The 9,783-nt window shown below is 39.9% G+C and overlaps 1 protein-coding gene across 1 annotated transcript; it reads left to right on the plus strand.

Moving 5' to 3' along the window:
• Positions 1–3,095: 3,095 nt before the first annotated feature.
• LOC137735432 (uncharacterized) lies at positions 3,096–3,593 on the plus strand (the record flags this gene model as incomplete). Its single annotated transcript, XM_068474859.1, has 1 exon — positions 3,096–3,593. A coding segment is annotated over one exon (498 nt), but the record flags the coding sequence as incomplete, so codon positions are not given.
• Positions 3,594–9,783: the final 6,190 nt, after the last annotated feature.

The raw sequence follows: 9,783 nt of genomic DNA on the forward strand, positions 1-9,783 counted from the left end.
TGATTGGAGCCAAAGTGTTGGACGAATTTGAAGACCTTGTATTCACTTTGGACATAAAACAAAGGGCCTAGCCCATTCTCTCTTAAACCAACCCCAAGGCCATGCATTTCCTTCCAATTCCAAAACCCACAATCACTTCAAAAGCCATGCAAATCCATATTCAACACCCTAAACTACAACCATGCATCATTACACCACCTTCTCCATCTTCATTCCACATGCATTTCAACTCACATGCACTCATCATCATTCAACCTAGTGTCACTCCCATACTTTTCCATTGTATAATTCATCCACATGCATCTTTAATCATTCACTCACAAGCTTTAACCAACAAACAAATCATCCAACACATGCACCCATCTTCATTGCCGTGGCTTTCCCCCTTAATTCCAGCTTCACAACCATGCACAACACATGCATTCCCACCCTTACAAGACCCTAATCATTCATCCATACAATCTTGCATAATTCACAAACACATAATCATTCACCCTAGCTTTAATTCACATGCATTCACACACTAACAACATCTCAATGCCGTGTATTCCCTTGCCTTTCCACAACTTTTCCTAGCTAATTTTCACATGCACTCACTTCATCATTACACCACCACTCATTCTTTAAACGAATTCTTGGCATAAGTTTCATGCGTATTCCATAGTAACGAATGCCTCGTCAATGTTTATGATTTCCGTTGAACTTAATGATCTTTGTTGAATGTCTCTATCATGCGTATTCCATAGTTAGGGACTTTGATTAAGAATAAATTGGTTGTAATGCGTATTCCATTCAATCCAACGAATCTAGGGAAATCTGAAAGTTAATGTAAGTGGACCTAATTAACTTGGAGCATTGAGTTTCATAATTTATCGAAAGACCAACCGAAAATCAATCTTGTATTGCAAGTGTAACATGTGTGGAGAAGAACCCCTTAGCTATTCCATCATCCATATTTTTTTATCACATTCATATTTACATTTTGCCTTTAATTATATTCTGTCCATTTAATTTAAATTCGTCCAAATCCAATTCCCCCCCCTATTTCGTTGAAGTCTTAGTCTTAATCTTTCTTATTTTTAGTTTTGCTTTCTTCGAGCATTAAATAGTGTTTTATATGCTGTTTTTAAGTCAATTTAGAAGGTTTTAGCAAGCCCTCCTAATCCCCGGTCTAGAACGATCCCTCACTTATCCATTCTACTACAATTGTCAAACGAGGGTTTAATTTGAGTGTCAAGTAAATCTCGCATCAAATTTTGGCGCCGTTGCCGGGGATTAGCAACTTTGCTAATCCTTTGTCTTTATTTTTATATTTTTTTTTTTTTTTTTTTTTTCGTGCATTCTTATTTCAGATTCTTAGTTTGTTTGTTTCCTTGTTTTTTTAGGTACTGTGTATGACTCGTCGCTCTCGGCCTATTATAGAGAACATCTCCGACTTTGACGGTGATTTTGAACGCACTTTGAGGAGAACGAGGAGTCAACAAGAGCCACCACAACCTCCACCACAACCTGGGCTTGAAGAAGACGAAGTAGGTGTAGAAGAAAAGCCCACGGATCAGATTTTTGAAGAAGAACAAGCCATGGCAGCAGATAATAGAACCATCAAGGAGCTTTCGGCCTCGGGTTTGGATAATGCATTGCCTCTTTGTATCCAATACCCCACGGCTGCAGAGGGGAAGACTGAGGAATTTGAACTCAAATCCAGTTTGTTACACCATATTCCGAAGTTCCATGGCTTGTCTATGGAAGACCCCAACAAACACTTGAAGGAGTTCGAGGTGGTTTGTTCAAGCATGACCCCCGTCAATGTGGATGGGAGTATATTGAAGATGAAGGCCTTTCCATTTTCACTTATGGACAAGGCCAAAGATTGGCTCTACGAACTAGCCCCGGGAACTGTGACTTCGTGGGAGAGTATGAAGCGTGCTTTCTTGGAGAAATTTTTCCCTACTTCGAGAGTGATTCTCCTACGGAAGAAAATTAGTGGTATTCAACAGAATCATGGTGAGACATTCCCGGCTTATTATGAGCGCTTCAAGGGCCTTGTAGCTTCATGTCCTCAACATCAAATGAAGGAGGAACTTCTCCTTCAATATTTCTATGAGGGCCTCCTTCTTATCGAACGTCAAATGCTTGATGCATCAGCGGGAGGAGCATTGGTGGACAAAACACCAAGGGATGCCAAGATTCTCATAGCCAACCGAGCGCTCAACGCTCAACAATATAAAGGAGTGGGCCAAAGGGAAGCCCCACGGCAACAAAGTGTAAATGAGGTGAGTGCTATTTCTGAAATTCAATCACAACTTGCTAATCTTAATTCTCTTGTTTCTCAGGTTGTGATTGGTCCAAAAGCACAAGAACACCAAGTTTGTGGCGTGTGCTCAATTCAAGGGCATCCATCCGACAAGTGCCCTCAACTAATCGAGAATGGTGGGTGGGAATCTGCCAATGCAATTGGTTTCCAAGGACAAAATCAAAACAACCCATACTCGAACACTTACAATGCCGGATGGAGGGACCATCCAAACTTCAAATGGAGGGAGCCACAACAAGCTGCCCAACAAGGAGGATTTAGGCCAAACCCCCCTGGTTTTTATTCCAAGCCGTATGCACCCCAACAATCCCAACAACCTGCGGCATCATCTCATTCGGGTACATCTTTGGAAAGTAATCAAGCTATGCAATTACTAACCTCTATTTCGCAGGGGTTGCAAAATCAAAACAACCGGATAGAAAATAACGAGAAGGAGATGATGGATATGAAGAAACAAATAGGGCAGATTTCTGAGTTCCTTGGACAGATTAGAGAGCAAGGAAAGCTTCCTAGCTCAACCACAGTCAATCCAAAGGGAGGATTCAAATCCGCCAAGGCCATCACCCTAAGGGGTGGAAAAGAAGTTGGGACCAAGCCAAACAATCCCAAATCTGCCCAGAAAGTAGATGAAGAGACAACACAACCTGAGGCAGATCACCCTAACTCGGCCAAATCAGGTAATTTAAGTTCAAATTCATGTACTTCACGTCCTAATCTGCCCAATGTACCTTTTCCTCGCAGGTTCATGCAAGAAAAAAAGGAAGAAAGCGAGAAGGACATTCTTGAAACGTTCCGGAAGGTGCAAGTGAACATACCGCTTCTCGATGCAATCAAACAGGTTCCAAAGTATGCTAAATTCCTCAAGGACCTATGCAATACAAAGAGAAGAAGGGCAAACAAAGAGGTAGTGAAGGTAAGCGAGAATGTGTCCGCTGTTTTGCAACGTAAACTGCCTACCAAGTGCAAAGACCCCGGTAGTTTCACGATTCCTTGTGTGATTGGACATAATCATTTTGAACATGCCATGCTTGATTTAGGTGCATCCATAAATGTCATGCCTTATTCTATTTATGCATCTATGAATTTGGGTGAATTAAAACAAGATGGTGTAATTATACAATTGGCCGATCGTTCTAACGCGTATCCAAAAGGAGTTTTGGAAGATGTGCTTGTGCAGGTGAACCATTTAATTTTTCCGGCTGATTTCTACGTCCTAGACATGGAGGATTCAGACCATTCTACATCTTTGCCGATTCTCCTTGGTAGGCCATTCATGAAGACGGCCCGAACGAAGATTGATGTATACAAAGGCACCTTGACAATGGAATTCGATGGGGAAGTGATTGATTTTAATATTTCTGAAACTATGAGATATCCCGTTGATGACCATTCTTGTTTTTCCATTGATGTTATCGATTCTTTGGCGCAGGTATACCTTGAAGAATTGAACGAGGACGCCCTGGAAACAACCATCACTAAGGCCATAGAGCGCAAAAATGAAGGATTTGGGCCAATGCAAGGCCATGGCAATGAGGAGGAATTCTTTGCAATGGGTTCTAGTGAAGAAATAATTGAGGTTGTGGCAGCCCTTGAGTCATTGCCACAACAATATGGTAAGGTTCCACTCTCACTTTCAAATTCAGTTTCCACTAAGATGCTACCTTCTGTTGTTCAGGCACCATCGCTTGAACTTAAGCCGTTGCCGGACCATTTGAAGTATGTGTTTTTGGGAGAAGGCGAAACATTGCCCGTCATCATTTCATCAAGTCTCACGGCAATGGAGGAGGAGAAGCTTGTGAGGGTGCTGCGAGAGCACAAAACGGCCATAGGGTGGACTTTGGCCGACATTAAAGGAATAAGCCCTACCACATGCATGCACCGTATACTTCTTGAGGAGGGGGCTAAACCAACTCGAGAGGCTCAACGCCGTCTCAACCCTCCGATGATGGAAGTGGTGAAGAAGGAAATAATCAAGCTTTTGGATTGCGGAGTGATCTACCCTATCTCCGATAGCCGTTGGGTCTCTCCAGTTCAAGTCGTTCCCAAGAAGTCCGGAGTAACTGTTATCAAGAATGATGAGAATGAGCTCATGCCTACACGCATTCAGACTGGATGGCGAGTATGTATCGATTACCGGAAGCTAAATGCCATGACTAGGAAAGATCACTTTCCTTTGCCATTCATCGACCAGATGCTCGAAAGGTTAGCCGGTCATGCTTTTTACTGTTTTCTTGACGGATACTCTGGATATAACCAAATTGTGATAGCCCCGGATGATCAAGAGAAGACCACATTCACATGTCCCTTTGGAACATTTGCTTATCGTCGCATGCCATTTGGCTTATGCAACGCACCGGCCACTTTCCAAAGGTGTATGGTAAGTATATTTTCCGATTTTGTTGAAAAGATCATTGAGGTTTTCATGGATGATTTCAGTGTATTTGGGAGTTCATTTGATAATTGCTTAGATAATCTGACCTTAATTTTGAAACGATGTGTTGAAACTAACCTTGTCTTGAATTGGGAGAAATGTCACTTTATGGTGAAACAAGGTATAGTTTTAGGACATATTGTTTCAGAAAAAGGAATTGAAGTAGATAAATCGAAAATAGACCTTGTACGTCACTTACCCTCTCCTACTTCGGTTAGAGAGGTACGTTCGTTTCTTGGCCATGCAGGGTTCTATAGGCGTTTTATCAAGGACTTCTCCAAGATGTCTAACCCTCTTTGCCGATTGCTCCAAAAAGATGTGCCATTCAAGTTTGATGAAGAGTGTAATTCGGCATTTAACCAACTCAAGGAGAAGCTAGTCTCGGCCCCCATTATTGTACCTCCAGATTGGAGCCTTCCGTTCGAGCTCATGTGCGATGCATCCGACTATGCATTAGGAGCTGTTCTAGGACAAAGAAGAGACAAGCGGCCGCATGTCATATACTATGCCTCTCGGACTCTCAATGATGCCCAATTCAACTACTCCACGACGGAAAAAGAACTTCTAGCTGTGGTTTTTGCTTTAGATAAATTCTGTTCATATTTAATTGGTACTAAAGTAATCGTTTATTCTGATCATGCAGCTTTGAGGTACTTGCTCACGAAAAAGGAAGCAAAGCCGAGGCTTATCCGTTGGATTCTTCTTCTTCAAGAATTTGATATTGAAATCCGGGATAAGAAAGGAAGCGAGAATGTAGTGGCTGACCATTTAAGCCGAATGATCCACGAGGAGCATGAACATGCCGTGCCTATCCCTGAAACTTTTCCCGATGAGCAGCTGCTATCCATTGAGGTAAGTGAACCATGGTATGCAGATTTAGTGAATTACTTGGTGGCTAAACAAATTCCAAATGAACTAAACAAGCACCAACGTGATAAGCTTAAAAATGATGCACGTTTCTATGTTTGGGATGACCCTTATTTGTGGAAGTATTGCTCAGATCAAATTGTACGTAGATGTGTGCATGATTCTGAATTTCACTCGATTCTAAGCTTTTGTCACACATATGCATGTGGTGGTCATTTTGGCACACAACGCACTGCCCTCAAGGTTCTAGAGTGTGGTTTTTTATTGGCCGACTATATTTAGGGATGCTAGAACCTTTTGTATGTCTTGTGATCGTTGCCAACGAATGGGTAACATAGGTACCAAGGACCAAATGCCGCAAACCCCTGTCTTTAATGTTGAAATTTTTGATGTTTGGGGCATTGATTTCATGGGCCCTTTCCCTCCATCTTATGGTTTCACTTATATCTTGCTAGCCGTTGATTATGTTTCTAAATGGGTGGAAGCAAAAGCCACCCGTACTAACGATTCTAAGGTGGTTGCAGATTTCGTGAAAACTAACATTCTTGCTAGGTTTGGAATGCCGAGAGTAATCATAAGTGATGGAGGGTCTCACTTTTGCAATCGGACCATTGAGGTGATGCGAGATTTATACGCACACAAATTAAACCCTCTTTTTGTCAAATTGTAGTAAGTATGTAAGTAGGGATCGTTCTGGACTGGGGATTAGGAGGGATTGTTAATCACTTGGATTTGACTTAAAAACGTAAAAAACACAAACTAAAACACTATACTAAACTCGAAGAATTCAAAACTAAAAATAAGAAAGATTAAGACTAAGACTTAAACGAAATATGGGGGGATTGATTTTGGACGAATTTAAACTAAAATGGATAGATTGTAAAGAAAACAAATTGTAAATATGAAATTGACGGAAATGAATGGATGGTATGGCTAGCTAAGGGGTTCATCTCCATACATGTTACACTTGCATAATAAAATGATTTCCAATTGCATTTCAACAAACCATGAATTCTCAACACCCCGGGTTAATTAGGTCCGCTTAAATTAACCGTCAAGTTTTCCTTAAGTTAATGAATTGGATGATTGCATACGACAACCCAAAGCATTCCTCACAAGTTCCCTACATGAATTGCATAATAGAGATACAAGCAAGAATCATTAAGCATCATGAAAACTATAAGTGTTGACGAGGCATTCGTTACTATGATTGCATGAAACTTATGCCAAGAATTTGTTTAACGCGATTGTTTATAAGCAACCTCCACTACTTGTGAATATAAGTTCATAACTATTACGTGAAACTCACTTATATTCTAGCGTCAAATTCATGCATGAAAATTAAGCGTTCATTCTTAATAAACATACATAAATAGGTTATCAATCAAACAGTTAAACAAATTGAATTCACAATTTATGAAACGTAATTAAAAGTAATCAAATCAAAATGCAAGCATAAACATATATTTCGAATCCCCCCCTAGCTAAAGGGGGGTTTAGTTCCTCATACAAAACAAAGAGAATTGAAATTAAACATTGAAATCAAAGAAACGACTAAACATTCCAACAACTCAAACTTGAATTGTATGAACGTTTAGGCCCTCTTCTCTTCCTCTTTATTGTAGCATAAGGTCTAGGGATAATTGGTTTGGGGGATGGAAGTGTGGAATGGAAAAGGAATTATGGAAATAGGTGAGGAGTGGTGGAGAAAATGGTGCAGAAAATGTAGAGAAACTCACGGCTAGAGAAGGAATGGAGTGTTTGTGTTGTGGTATCTACAATGGAATGAGATGATCTTTGAATGAATGAATGCAAGGGTATTTATAGGAGTAATGGAGGGAACATGACAGCTAGGAGGTGGGTGGAAATGTGGCTGCAAGTTTGGTGAATGATTATGAGTGAATGCATGTGAATGTGGCTAGGTTGGAAAGCTGGAAATCTGAAAATGCAAATGGGAATGTTGAAATGCAAAGGTGGCCACGGTTTTGAGTGTGTTTTGTGTTGGAAATGCATGTGAATGCATGTGAATGTTGTTTGTGTGAAGTGTGTGTGGGTTAAAGAGTGAATGGTGGTGTAATGATGAAGTGTGATGGCTGAAAATGTCAAAGGAAATGCATGTGATTGCACGACAAAGAATTTCAGGATGCATGTGTGTTGGTGTGTTGTGTGATTTGTTTTGTGGTTAATGGGAATGTGGTTGAATGATTAAATGGACATGTGGGGTGTAATTGCAAAGGGAATGCAAAGTGAATGAATAATGAATGCATGTGCACTGTTTTTGGGAGAAAGGTGGCTGAATGTGCATGTGAATTAGGTTGTGAAAACATGTGGAATGTGGCTGGAATTGATGAGTAATGCACGGTTTTGTTGTTGGTTCTTTGGTGATGAATGCAATGATGAAATGGATGGGAGTGCATGTGGATTAGGTGGTGTAATGATGAAGTGGGAAGTGGAAGAATATGGTTGGAAATGGCTAAGGGGATGCACGGCTAGGAAGAAGAATGAATGATGTGCATGTGTGTGAATGCATGTGGATTAGGTGGAAAGAGGTGGGTGTGCATGTGATTTGAAATGCATATGTTTAAATGGTTGAAATGTGTAGATGATTATGAGTATGATAAGTGATAAGTGAATGATATGTTAAGTGATAAATGAATGATATGTGGTGAGTGATAAGTGAATGGAAGTGATAAGTGAATGGTTTGATAATTGATAAATGAATGATATGCTAAGTGATAAATGAATGATATGTTAAGTGATAAATGAATTATATGTGGTGAGTGATAAGTGAATGGTTTGATAAGTGATAAATGAACTAGTTTAAAGGGCTAGGGTTTAAGTACATAGAATGGGCCTAAAATAGGTTGGTTTGTATGGCATAATGTGTTAAGCCCATGGCAAGGTGTTATGTGATTGGGTTAGGGCCATTGTTTTGTGTCTTCAAGTGCATACAAGGCCTTCAAATTCGTCCATCCTCTTGGCTCCATGGATAAGCTATCCAATCCATGCCCAAAAATGCTCCAAATGGCCTCAAAATGCACTTTCTTGCTCCCTAGGCCCTTAGAACCTGAAAACACACAAAAGAAGCATAAAGGACTAAAATAACGAGAGAAACATAACGTAAATGCACGAGAACAAGCCATTTAAGTCGCATGAATATGCTCCTATCAAATACCCCCACACTTAGCTTTTGCTAGTCCTCGAGCAAAACAGAATAAAAACAAATAAACAAAACGACACTAAACACGTAAAACACAACCTAAACCTTCCAACAACCGTCTTTAGGGATTTCCAATGCACATGACAAGTTAAAAATCATCATTCTCACAGATTTTAGTCATCTTCACACTTAAGTACATTCTTAATCATAGTCACCATATACTAGTTCACAATTAAACATTTAAAACACATTTCGAATGCAGTAACATGCCTTAGAGAAATTGCTCAAATCCTTACAAGATATGCACTCGTTTTTCACACAGATTTTCTGACTACACACCCTACACTAGTTATATGTGAGAAGATTGATGTAAACATGTAGACGAACACTCACATATGTTATAACAAGGAAAGCATTTTCTGGATTTACGATAATGACATGAATATGATCTCATGAATGGAATGCTACTACTTAGAATGAGAACCAGTGATTCCATAAGCTCATATCAATTTCAAACTCCACATTATTGAACACATAACGATCAAGATAGAAGTCAAAGGGGTGTAACGGGGCTAAAGGTGTTGGCTAACAATGAAAGGTGAAGGATAAACAAACATTCTTAAAGCAATAGTGAGCAAAGTATTGATTTAGGCACTTAGAATTCCCTTAAGAACGCAGAAGTCAACTTTGAACACCCAAGGGAAAGTCACACAAAACTTAGGGCCATATTCAACTTTTTTGGACCCTTTCTTCAACCATCAACGCTCGTGAGTTCATTCTTACTTATTTTCACTCCCTTTTTTTTTTTTTTTTTTTTTTTTTTTTTCTTTTTTATCTCAAAACATACATATAAACGTAAGAACAAACTTTTACTCCCCCACACTCATTTTCTTGCATAATGTACTCAAAAGGAATTCATTTTAGTCATGCTCACTATCAATTAAGAACAAGGGTGTGGACTGTCCTACACTAGGCTAGGTGAGGATAATGTGGGTAAACAAAGAATAAAGG

This window comes from Pyrus communis, chromosome 1 (genome assembly GCF_963583255.1).
Source record: "Pyrus communis chromosome 1, drPyrComm1.1, whole genome shotgun sequence".
NCBI lineage: Eukaryota > Viridiplantae > Streptophyta > Magnoliopsida > Rosales > Rosaceae > Pyrus > Pyrus communis.